The sequence below is a fragment of the Osmerus eperlanus genome, chromosome 3, assembly GCF_963692335.1.
Source record: "Osmerus eperlanus chromosome 3, fOsmEpe2.1, whole genome shotgun sequence".
NCBI classification, from domain to species: domain Eukaryota; kingdom Metazoa; phylum Chordata; class Actinopteri; order Osmeriformes; family Osmeridae; genus Osmerus; species Osmerus eperlanus.
The window spans coordinates 11,994,143-12,007,573 of NC_085020.1; the positions used below are offsets into that span (position 1 = coordinate 11,994,143).

At 42.4% G+C, this 13,431-nt stretch overlaps 1 protein-coding gene across 5 annotated transcripts in view; it reads left to right on the forward strand.

Moving 5' to 3' along the window:
* Window positions 1–7,683: 7,683 nt before the first annotated feature.
* LOC134017541 (glycophorin-C-like) overlaps window positions 7,684–13,431 on the forward strand; it is a 34,319-nt gene continuing 28,571 nt past the window's right edge. The window contains exons 1-4 of one of the 5 annotated variants that reach the window (XM_062457267.1): window positions 7,684–7,790; window positions 7,884–7,979; window positions 8,241–10,163; window positions 10,322–10,440. In XM_062457267.1, coding sequence (XP_062313251.1) covers window positions 10,368–10,440 — 73 coding nt within the window. In that variant the 5' untranslated portion in view covers window positions 7,684–7,790; window positions 7,884–7,979; window positions 8,241–10,163; window positions 10,322–10,367. Of the gene's footprint in view, window positions 7,980–8,240; window positions 10,164–10,222; window positions 10,441–13,431 lie in introns of all 5 variants that reach the window. The other 4 variants (XM_062457266.1, XM_062457265.1, XM_062457264.1 and 1 more) reach the window with 4 other exon arrangements.

Consider the following 13,431-nt stretch of genomic DNA (forward strand, 5'->3'; position numbering starts at 1 on the left):
TACATTTTTGTACTCGCTGTGATATATTGTTTTTATTATTGTTGCTTGCTTTTTTCCACAGGTACACTTGCACTTATAGCAGTTCATGTTGTTTAATTGTAACTTGTTTAACTGCATGCTCTTATGGTTCTTCCCTTTGGCACTTATTTTGGTTGTTCACAATGTGTGCTTCATGTTTTGGCTACTCGCAATGTTTTGTGGCTATCTCGTTGTTATGATCAGTGACCTATGCACTTTGTAAAGCTCTCTCTTGGAAGTCGCTTTGGATAAAAGCGTCTGCTAAATGAATAAATGTAATGTAAATGTAAATAATTATAACAAGCACACAGAACTGAGTGATGAACTGCTGGCGGCGGTGGATGGTCGAGGTGCGACCGGAGGATGAACGCAGGGCTCTCAAGTTTTGAAGGCAGGCAAGAGTGACATTCTCACCCCCCCCCCCGCCCGTGAGGGGTTCAAAATGAATGAATTGCTTTTTACCTGACATCTTTGAAAGGCAGCAATGATTAATGCATCCATGGCCAGGATATAATTATAAGATATGACATTATTTTAAAAGTGACCTATAACATCTGGAGTCAGATGGCTGAGTGGTGAGGGAGTCGGGCTAGTAATCCGAAGGTTGCCAGTTCGATTCCCAGCCGTGCCAACTGATGTTGTGTCCTTGGGCAAGGCACTTCACCCTACTTGCTTCGGGGGGAATGTCCCTGTACTTACTGTAAGTCGCTCTGGATAAGGGCGTCTGCTAAATGACTAAATGTAAATGTAAATAACATCGACTATGCAAAACACTTCAATGTATTTAGTGCTAATAAAATTATTAAATTATTACGCCTATTTGGAAAGAGATGTTTATAATGTGACAATATGTCAGTCATCGTGTGATAACGAAAATATGACTAGGCCAATTTTATTAACAGACGTCGTATTGCAAACTCCGCAAGAGGTATCGGGCCTATGTTCGTCCCGCACTGGGTACGAACTTGCCACCTCTGACATCCCAAGTGCCCCCACTACCAACTACGCCAACGAAAAGCTAGTAATCCGTCGACGCGGGTGGCCTGTTACATACCTGAGGAGTGAGTTTCACCGATACACACCAGCTACATCTATGAACTACTTGTTCTGAGCAGGTGTTGTCAGTGAACAGGCTGTAAAACAGTTGGTTAAGTTACAGACACTCATGAAAAACTGATGCTAATTATCTGGGAAACATTTTCTAACAGCAGTCAAGTTGTCATTGTTTGTGTCAAACAAGTTGTGAATTTGTTGTAACATTAAAACAGGAGATCATGACTTAGCCTACTCTGCTCGAGCTCCAGTGGTTTGCTCTGTAGGTGAACAAAACTTTCGGAAGACGTAGCAGAATCACGTGAAAAATTAAAGGATATGCTTTTTTTCCATTGGTTGTTGCATTAAATCTTACCCAGATACAATGGAGCTATTTTCCGATTGGCTATTGTGTAGACCCTTTCTTTTTTTTGATTGGCTGATAAGTGGCAGGCTCGACTAAGAACTCCAGGGGAGACACTTGATTCCTGCCGGTTCTATAGTGAGAGTGGCACGGCCAGAGGAATTTTGGTTGGGTGCTGCGGCATATTAAATATATTATAAATATTTTTTTTCTGCATGAGAAATACAAAGTGTGGCGGGAGGGCGTGACAAAAGACCGAAATGAGTGACTGTCACGCTCAATGCGTGACACTTGAGAGCCCTGTGAACGGCCGGAGGGGCGATGCTCGGTACGGCTCCGCGCTGCAAGAGAAGCCGTGTGTTGGTGAACCCCGTCTGTCTCTGGTCCATGTTAAAACTGTCCGCCGTGAAATGGTCAGCGCAGAGGCGGCTGTTGGAGTTTATCCGAAGCTTTCCATGAGCGTGGCTCTTCACAAAATCTATCCACCTATTTTTCCTTTCATTATCAATAGAGAACTTAAATGGCGTTGCAGCGCAGCTGGAGTTCTTGCATCCAGGGAATATCCAGTTGCGGGTGGTGGGAGACATCCTGAAGCTAGCTAGCTGATGTAGGCTACAATAACAGTACAGCAGGAGGAGCCATTCAGTGATCTGACGTAGATGGGGCGAAATGACGTAGATAGGGCATTTTTTGGCTCCGCCCATTAAAACCTGATCTGAAAACGGAAGAGTGACTGTTCTTCGGTTTAACTCCACATTTAAGTGTGACAAAGTTTTAGCGCTTTGCACATGCTTTCAGGAACTAATTTCACACGTATATAATGTACTTAGAAGCAAAACATGGAATTTACTTTACAGGATCTTTAATGGTTAGCCTATGCATACACCTTGAACTAGCTGACGTTATTGCTAACGTTAGCACACTCAAATCTCAAACTCAAATGTTAGGTGCAAGCTAAATTGAGATTTTACTGTTAAACATTATCAATGCATTTTACAAGTAACTGACGCCAGCTAGCTGTTACTTTACTTTACATTCTATGATGCTTTTATATTCGATTTATCAAATAGTTTTTAAATGAGTAATAAAGGTGGAGAGCTCCTTGGCTGCATGCTTTCAGTTTTAAATGTTTATAATTTGGAAAACCAGGCTAAGAAACGTAAGGGTGGGGCTGAAGCATTAAGAGACAAAAATACATCACCTTCACTAGACAAGGTTTTACCAATTGAAAAACGGCTGTTTATTTTACATGAAGCTCAAAAACTATTTTGCGCTCAAATAAAGGCCCAAAAATTTCGCTTGCGCGTGTTGCGCGCGAGCATTACGTTGGGAACTCCGTAACTAGCATCACATCAAACACAGAATGTGGATGCATTGGCAGGGCAGCTGTGGTGGCGTATACGGGGACCGGTTCTGGTGGGCCGGTCTGGATCAAAGTCCAGGGCCTATTTTTACTCCCAGTCCGTCCCTGCCAAGCCCTGATCAACCACCCTCAACTAGCTGTTTAGGGACAGATACACAGCAGAGAACCACCACCTCTGTATAGGTGTTACATTGTGATGCTGCTGTTGTGTTAGGCTATTGGTATTGAGTTAAATGTTTGGTAATAAAAAGTTAAACTGGCAAAAACAATCAGTTTTTTTAGGGGGGGGGGCATCATAAAGGAATTATGCTTAGGGCACCAAAATGGCTAGCAGCGGCACTGCTCACAATACAAAAGTTGTGACAGTGCCTAAACACTAGAACCAGTTCCCACCGGGCAGGTGTTGCATGTGACATCTATCGTCAAATCCCCATTGGGCCTTTTCCTCTGATTTCGTGTCCAATCGTTGATGCTTGAGATTTAGACATGACGGAGGTCTACATATGAGTTCCATCCCTTCCTCTGATTAAAAATAAGTAAGATCCTTGGTTTTAAAACTGCAGCCCAGCATAGCAACATAAATCAATAATCAGAGCATAAAAAATTACCATCACTTTGATGTTAAAAGACTAATAGGTTGGCATATGTTTTGAGCATGTGGATGTGTGTGCCTGTGTAAAGACGAGGATAGAACCCCCATCTCCAAAGCCAAAGACCACACACATCATAAAGCACATCACCATTATTTATTTCAGCGTGTAGGGGATGGGCTTAAGGTCTTTGGGAGGTACGTGCTTCCCACTAGTCCTTCAACTGACTGAAAACTCTTGCTACACCTTTACTTGTTTAGCTATTTTTGTGGGGACCTGTCAGAAATATTAATCTATCAAGCATTGCACAGTCAGTCGGTGAACAAGTTTAAGAAAGCTGTATTGCTTGCGTCCGGCCCACAAGGAGACAAAAACATCACACGCCATTGTGCTACAAAGTTTGTCTGCTAGCATGTTGTGCTAGCTACCTATTTAAACAGAACTGCTCTTGACAGTCATTGGTTAAAACAAAGGCATGCAAATGTCCCATGGCTCTTCTTCATTGGCTCCCTTGCATAGACCTGGCGTGTGTGTGCGTGGAAACTTACAGAGTTCTCTGACCCTAGGCTTGACCATATGATTCACTCAGCACAGATAAGGTTAACACATTTATTGCACCTCTAGTAAGATAATGGTCAGCCTAGGTCAGTTTGTTTACGTAAGCCTAGTGTTACCCAGAGTTCATGTTGGGAGAGGGCTCTCTACTGACAAGGAATGCTGAACACAGAATCATTCTTATTACAGGATAACAGTTACATCTTTAACTTTTCTAACAGGACCAGAACTCCCCTCGATAATATTAAAACAAAAAACATGAACTTGTGCATGACATTAGTTGATCCTCACAAGTTCAAGTGCTTTTTATATTGGGTTTTAAGGGGGGTTAGGGTTAGAATTTGTGTTGGAATTCAATTAAGGGTTGGGGTTTGGAGATAGGGATAGTTTTGGGGTTACCAGCTAGGGTTGGGTTTGGGGCAAAGGTTAGGTTTTTGGATAAGGTTAGGGTTAAGCTTTGGGTTAAGGTTAGGGTTGAGGGTTAGGTTAAACAGGATTATGGACTTAAATGTGAGTCCCCACAAGAATTGCCAAGACCCTATCTCATGAATTGAGTGTGTGTGTGTGTGTGTGTGTGTGTGTGTGTGTGTGTGTGTGTGCATATGTGAGTGCATACGTGCTTGTGTGAGAGAGAGAAAAACCTAAAAAGCCAGTCAGCAGGTTCCTGTCTCCTTTCCGTTGTGTGTCTGGTAGAGGGAATGTAGTTGTTGTCAGTAATTACTACAAACACTCTTCTTACTAATGGTGTGAAAACAGTCCCACTACACAGAACAATCCACAGGATCCCCAACGGACTAACATGGAGGCTACACAATTAACTCTGATCATGGACTACCAAAACCTCTCTATAATAAGACAACCCAGTCCCAGGCCAGGGTTAGCAACTCGAGGGAACTCCCATGAATCAACTCATTGCATAAGCACAGTAAATGCTCACACAGTGTTTCTTAAAGAATGTATACCAAGCCTTTATGGTCGTATAAATTCACGAGGGTTGGTGATTCAAACAACAGTTTTCATTACAAGCTGCAATATTGTCCCTCACTTTGGGGTAGCAATATATGCAATGAGACAATGCCTTCTCAAGGTAATTAATGTAATAGCTGGAAATGACAGGGAAACATCTGGTGCTAGGGGAAGGGAGATGAAAACTGTTTGCCCAGCATCTGTAGTGCCTGACAGTCACCAGTCAGCGCCAATTTTTTATGAAAGAAAATGGCGGCAATTAAAAAGCTATTTTGTTCCAGAAAGTCAAGCTTTGTTTAAGTAACGGTCCATCAATGTGCTGAGGAACCCTGTAGGGCCAGGTTCACAGCGGGTAGCTTTTAAGAGTAAGCTACAACCTTTTTGTTTACAGTAATTTCCACTTCCACAATTAACGGTTAGTGGGATCGTCCATCATCCATTATGTAAATAATGTGTAATGTTTTTGTTGTGCTTAATGGTCTAAAGACTCTCACTGAAGCCCAAACGAGGTGTGAAAAGGTATTTCATCGTGTTCTGAACACCCGTGATGAACACACTTAATACACAATGGTTTTATAGCAGCCTGCAGGTTTGGGATGGTATCACCATTAGCACACTTCTTTGTCCATTGCTGCCTCCTCTGATTAAACTAAAATGATTCAACCTGCCAGGAATGTTGTGGCATAGGAGGATAAACAAGATAAGTACACACAATTACTCATACAGTGCCAGTTGGTGGTGCCCATTGGTGGCGCATGATAGTATAATGCCCATTCTCACGAGATCCATAGCTCAATTGCTTAGTGCAGCTCAGCATGGCCACAAACACCGTTTATTTATTTGTCGCGGACCACTCATCCAAACAACTATAGTCCGCACTGCATGTCCGGGGATCCTGAGCAACATACCTGCACAACTACAATTTCATACAATGCCAGATTCTCTAAATAATTGAGACGCAGGCATACACAGACAGATATTTCTGCCTTCATAGTTAAGATGCCAGCTGTCATAATAAGTTTAGTCAGAATGTGCCTGTGAGTATGAGTGAAAGAATGCAGTAGAGCAGAGAGCTGAGGAAGTGGTAAGTGGAGGACAACTCAGGCTGCATTTAGCTGTCAAAGACAAAATACACCTTTTGGAAGCATATTTACTTGTGGGTGAAAATTGTTTAAAACCTGTTAAGTAAAAAGGGGAACAGTTTAATCTACTATGTTGAAAATCAACATAGTCAACACACAGTTACTAATACACAATCCATTCAAAACAATCACAAGGAGTGTCCATCATTGATGTCTTCTCAGTCTAATAGCTTTCCTGCTGTACATCATGGTGCTTTTGCACATGGAAGGCATGCTATTTAAAATGTAGGTTAGCTACAGTAACTGAGCAGAAAATCCCCACAACCCTGCCTCATAAAACTGAGGAGCAGTCATTATCATCTAACCCTGTCATCCCACCATTGCACAAAACCCCCTTTTCCACTGACCTCCATATGATTTCTGTCTCGGGGAAGATGAAAGCTCCTGAGTTCTTCATGGGGTGCAGGATGTGAGCATAGAAGAACAAGATAATCTGTGTGTCAGGAGAGGATCTCGGCTGTCCTCAGAATCATGGTTACGTATGTCTTCTCACTGATCAAATACAAATCACCTGCTATTCACCGTGCATCCATCAAAGTTTTTTTTGTCTTACCATCTTACCAAGATCAAAGTTTAAAATGACTAATGATTCTGGGTAATTATGATGGGAAATATATACTCTACTGCAAATAATATGTTTGTGAAAGGTGTGACCTGGGGGACACATGCTGAAGGAGTTGGTGCTTGGTGTTTCTCACACCTCATCGTGTGACCTCCTGTTAAGTTGGTAGCTATGAATGCTAATGAGTAAGGGTCCAGATGTGTTCTGATTGGTTGTTTCTTACAGATGATGGTTGGGTATTAAAGAGAAAAGTGGTCACTTCTTCTACTCCTTGCACTCTTCTTCCTCTGACCCTCCTCACCTGGCCTTGGCCATGAGCTATCGCTCTCTCACTCTCTCTCTCTCTTTCTCAATAATCATGGTAAACCAGGTAACATTTAAAATAAATTCTCATTTTGTAAAAGGTTTGCCTTGTAATTGATTAAATTAATTTGCAATGTTATAAAATATAATTTAAACAGTTTAAATCACAGGAAGTTTATAGCTTACTGTATTGATGATAAACCAAGAGTTGTGAAACATGTAGTATATTTATCAGCACAATGAATTGATTGCCTCCCCAGGTGGACAGAATGTTTGGTTTTCTCTCCATGCAGTGCTGTACTGAGACAATAGCTTTTGGTTGTACACAACCCAAACATCATGCAGCTGTTCAACCCTCCCTCCACTCCCCCTGTCGCTGCTCCCCCATGTCCACATCACATCCCTCAGCCTCTCCACATAACTGTATCACTGCAATATTCCATCCCCTGAAGATCAACTCAATTTTCAATTGAGCTGGATATGTCTGCCAACAGATGTACAGGACATGGTCCAGAGAGATGCCCATGATATCATACATTTAAAGTTTCATAGTTTCATTCATACCCTCATGAAGTACACTCACACTTTTCCTTCACAAAACTCAACTTTGGCTGGAGGGTTACACCTCGTTCTCCTTCCTGTTCTCCAACTTCCTGTCTCCTCCCTCAGACTCCTGACCAGAGGCAGCCTCGGCCCTGGAACAGCTGTGCTTCACTTGTCTGCTGCTGGGATGGGCGGGGCCTCATAGCCCATTGGTGGAGCAGAAGAGATTCCATACTGGGAAATAACTTTACCAGAGTGAAAGGGAGGGGGTGGAAGCAAAGTTGTCCAGTTCACGTGCAGACCACCCGGTTCTCACGCCAAGTAAAAAGTTGCAGGGTTTGACGACAATATTGTGAGATTGTGTGATTCCTGTCAACAAGAGAGAACAAGGCTTCCATAGCACTAGCTGCTCTGCTATACTGCTCTGAATAACAGTTCCTTTCAGGAGTGTGGACCAGGAGAGTAGGAGAGAGAGCAGGGGGTCTATCCAGTACCCAGACCCACAGCTCACAGACACACAGCGTGCAGTCCTGGATAGTTGGTGAGTGTACCTTTTTAGGTCTTGAAAACTGTCTCTACAATTGTAGTGTGTTGAAGGAAAAGTCGTTCCCCTCATGTGTTGAGACAGCTGGTGAGGCCTCCCATAATCAGTTGTCGCAGGGAATATTCGCTAGGAGTATGGCTCCCAGAGTCACTTTATAAACATACCATACCAACACTGTGTTGTCCTGAAAACTAATTTAGTTTACTAGTTTCATTTTAAAGTATAGAAATTAATGAACAGGAGTCGTTTCTCTGACAGCTGACTCCCACGCCATCCCGGGACACTGGAGGGAGGTCACATTGTTTTAATCTGACTCACATATCAGGCCGACCTGTGTAAGCCTTCCTGTTGGACAGTTCTGGTAACACTTTGTAATAACTACACAAAATGAAGCCTTTGTAGATAATTTGATCATTTTTAGTTCATCAGGTCTGTAGTTTATTAAACATCATTGTGTTCTAACAATGTATTGATGATGTTTTGTGAATTATTCACTAACTATGAACAACTGCATTATATTGTGTAACTATTAAAGTATTTTTATATATATAAGAGATCAGTTATGTTCTGATCCATGCAGGGGTCTGTAATTGTTGCCATGCTGTGTAATTAAATTGGAATGACCTGCATGAATGCTGAACACAAGTAGCGTCTTCAGCTCATGTGATCGAGTGGTTGTGAATAACATCTGTCTCGCTCGGTTGGTAATTAGACCCCAAACACAGAAAACCTTGTTTCAAGATTATTAGTATGAGACATAGGGGTTCATAGTTCATGCTGTGGCAGCACACATGCCATGTCATCCACATACAGATTATACAAAACAAACTCACAATGCACAGAGGTTTTGTTTTCGAAGGGTTAGGTGCCAGTGTTATGAGTCACAGAACTGTCTATCAAATTCATGATAAATCCCAACAATCTACAATTTAAGAAACACTTGCACTTGTTTCTCAAATGCCGACTAACACTTCTAATGATATCCACATACTAAGATCCTGTATGACCTTTCTGTTTACATAACAATCTTGGCAACACTTAACATTAAGGCAATTACCATGTAACTAAATACTGTACCAATACCCATGGCAACAACAGTGTAGTTGCATATGTAACTGAACATATTACCTGATGATATGTAGTTACACTTCATTGTGGTTTTGTGGTACAAGTTGTAAGGTATGGGAGATGTTGGGATTTCTATGAATAATATAATAACAACAACAACATGGATCTTGTTTTGGTAACATAACCTTCAAATTCCCCTTTACAACATCCACTTACCCCTGATACCCCTTCCATCCCTCTTATTTTGACTTATTTCATCTTTGTAATAACCTACACACTAAATACCATTCAATAATATGCCAACTCCCATGTACCTTCAACATGGTTACTGTAGGGTTTGCTATGTAGTTACATGTAACCTCAATGTTGGTGTTATGTGTAATGTAAAATCTCCATCACATGATTTCTACAAGACCATGTAGGACCCATCTGCAGTGCTATAGCTAGCCTGAGCAGACCACAGGCTTGAGCGGGTTGACTTGGCATGAGGGGGGAGGTCACTGTGGTATGGACAGAGATCCGGCTCTGCAGAGCGCCTATTTGAATGTGTGTCTGTGATAAGAAACGGCCAGTCAAAGCCTCACTTCCTCTGTTTGTTGAAGAGCTGAGGGGTCAGTGGATGCAGATGCCAGCCAGCAGGCGGAGGCAGGGCTTGTGGAGGACTCTCAGAGGGGAGGCAATAGTCAGAGTCGACTCTCAGCATGAGCTTGTTTGCAGTTCTGCAGATGTTGTAGTGTGTGTCCAATTCCCAATACAAGCATTTTCCTGGTCAGTTTGAGAAAAGATCAACAGTAGCTAGACTGGATTTCTCAGGCATCAATACATTGCCTTTGGGTGCCTACAGGAATTGGTCACCAGACAATTCACTTGATAGTGTGCTTTATCATGCTGTATCGTGTTGAATTGTATCCTGATGAATCTGACTTTGATTTACTTAAAGCAGAGAGTATTTTCAGAGTACTGACATATTATGTTTGGTCTTTTTTGGTTTGTTTACATGCGTGTACAGTACTGTATCAGTAAGTGCATTAAGATCTGTGCTTTCCTATTTAACTGGACACACTGGGAGAGATTACTGCACCATATCCTCTCTTCCTTTTCCATGGAGACTAGGTAACCAAAGAGCCTTACTTCAACCACCCCCCCCCCCCCCCGTTCCCCTCCTCCTCCAGGAAAGCTCTTTAGGCCTTCTGCCTTCTCTCGCTCTTTCTCACTCTCTCGCTCTCTACTTCCCTGTTTCTCTCTCCGTTTCTCTGTTCATCTGTCCTCAGCTGTCCCCCTCAATCCCATCTCCGGACATCCTAACATACTCTCAGCATGGAGAACTTCTCTGCTGCGCCATTTACCACCACCCCTCCTGCCCTGGCGCAAACAGAGGCCACACCAACTGGTGAGTAGAAGATTAAACAACCCAACATTCACATGAACACATACATTTTTGATGCTTTGTTTGGTCACACATGCAAACAAACACACATGCAAACCTACACATGCACAAGTACACACACACACACGCACAAACACACTCACACAAATAGACCCACATCAACAACTTTTGCCGTCACTCTTCAACAAGTGTGTCTGGCATTCAGAAAACGCTGACTGCTATATCACCCTTTACTCCACTTTGACAGCTGGAGATATCGTTTGGAGTAGTTGAGCAAGGAGTTTATGGGAGTTGTAGTCCAACAATACATTCACTCTCAGATGAACTGGCAGGACTCATGCAGTATAAATATATCTGCCGCTTATTTGAGGTCTTTAGAAAGCAGGGCTGGCAGCTGGGAGAGAGCAGCATGACAGGGTCAACACCGTCCCTCTTTCTCTGCAAACAAGATTGAAAGGAACAACAGCTAGCTTGTTTTTTCCTTGCGATCACAGCTACTTGTACTGTTGTACTGTGTTTGCTTCTGTGTTCTGTCAGACTCGCTTGGGTGTTTGTTGTCAACAGTAGTCTGACAAGACAGGAATCACAAAAACATGCAGTCCACCCAACCTCCCTTCAGCAGGGTGCTTCTGGACATGGACAAACAAAAAGGAGCATTATTGTTCAGATGGACAACCAGCTGAGAGACAGAAAGAGAGAGAAAGAGACAGAAAACCTTCAATTTTGATGTGCGTTTGGATGAGTGTTTTGCCGTACGACGCTGGCAGGAGTGACTGCTTCCTGCAGGCCTGTGGCTCTAGGACTGACAGAGGGAAATGTGTCAGAGGAAAAGAATAAGTAGCACAGGACACATGTGACAACGTTGGCTCCAACAAACCTCTTCAGAATGCTGCTGAGCTCACGCCACTCTTTCATTTCTGGTTTCTAAGTGGGAGAATTCATTACTTCTGGTTTTTGTGGGTGACTTCATTATCATCATCGTAACAGCATTGCCTGTGGGTTGAGGTAGTGATGAAACCACCAACGTGATGTGAGAACCCAAATATCTATCGCTAGACCAAAGAGAAAATCCCTTTTACAGTTGTAAGCAGGGCTGTCTGGTTATAAATGTGAGTATGAGTTAACAAACATGTAAGTTAATAACAATTAATTAAAAATGTTCTAATTCAAAGAGGCATGGTGTCTTCTGGCATCACTAACATTACAGTTAAATCAGTCTTGGGGTGGAGGAGTAAATGTTGGGACAATACAAAAATATTGAAAGCTGTCTCTCAATTACTATGCATGTTCACAAACAAATAAATTTATAAGAGGCAGCAGACATCCTTCTCTTTCGTTATTTTCACCAAATGACCAGCATTTTATCTCACAAATCAAGTGAGCCTGAGGAGGGTATCATCTTCCATCATGGGCGCTTAAGGCTGGGCAGTCATTTGCTCCTGGGAACGATCAGATTTATTTTACTTTTGTGGAAATATAAAAGTATAGAAGATTGCAATTCTTTTATTTGGACTACATACAAAAAATATTCTTTGGATTCAGAGCACAGGGCTGCTACAATATTTTCAAGACCATGAAGAGACTCGCTTGTCACTCTTTGACAAAAATGAACTTGAAAGCTCCCCTCTATGTCACAGCAATGATTAAGCAAGCATAAAATTGGTCATAATGCTTGACTGCTGATGTCCATAAAGTGCTACACCATGGTGGAATTTGATTTTGATGTTAATTGACAATTACCTGCTATCATGCCTTCTGGGTGAGTTCTCCCCTGAATTGGACGAACCAGAAATCCAGTTTCTTCTGTGAAAATCCCTGACTGCTAGTCACTGTTGTAATATTGTACACAATCGATACAGTTGTAGCATCGGGGAGGTGGTACGACGTGTTGTCAGTGAAGCTCTTCACACACACTGAAGAACCCAACAGTAATCCCACTCCAGAACACCATATTTAATCCCTTTAGACTGAACAATGTAATAGTTGTTCATACTCTGCTATTGTATTGACAATCAATAGGTAGTGGAGAATGAGTCATTCTACAGAATATCGTCTGTTTATACAGTTTATATTCATGCAGTCCTTGCGCTGACAAATCTCATTACAGTTCTACAACTCCTTAGCTAGAAATGTTACAGTCACAGGTGAGTGTATACCTGTGATGGGATTTGACAGAGTAGAATTCAGGATTTCTATCGAGTCACACATGCAGGTGTGCAGGGCACGGTGCTGCCAGCGTGTAGGTATGGTATTATCCCTGGCCTTTCCACACAACATTAATGAGGCCCAATTTAAAGGTGTGTTTAGTCGCAGTGTTAAATAATGATCTGTTATTTTAGGCCAGCTGTCCAGTGAGCCTGTCTGGGAGAACTGTTTGTGACTGTGTGTGCTGGAGATGTTTGCATAAAGGGATGCTTGGTGGTTGTCAGTCGGCAGGATCTCATTAACCCTTGTGCTGCCTTCGGGTCACATGACCCAAAGGTTCATAACGAACCATTGTTGTGTTTACCCAATTTTACCCAATACAAAAACAAATAAAAATAATTTTCTTTTAACCATTCCAATGTGGGGGGTCTGAGACAGCCCGACAGTTAAAAGAAAATGCTTCACTTTGTTTTTGTATGAGGTAAATTTGTCGCAATACGACGGTGGGTCACAATGACTGATGGGTCAGAATGACCCGAAGATAACACAAGGGTTAAGGAGGTGAGCAGGGGAACAGAGGCTTTCTCTTCTTGTCATTAGCGCTATACTTTGTCAGCTTCTATGTAAAAGTTTCTATGGCAGGGCACTTTTGTGTTTGTACACGCGCACATGCCTTTAAAATGTTCAGTTAGCTTACACACACACACACACCAACATACTGCTACGCACACTAACAGACACATACACTAAGCCCCAGTGTGCCTTTCACAGTTTCCTGGGACATGTTAATGACGTCTGAGACACATAATGATTCACAAAGGAAACCACGGTGGCAACTCTACGTTGTTA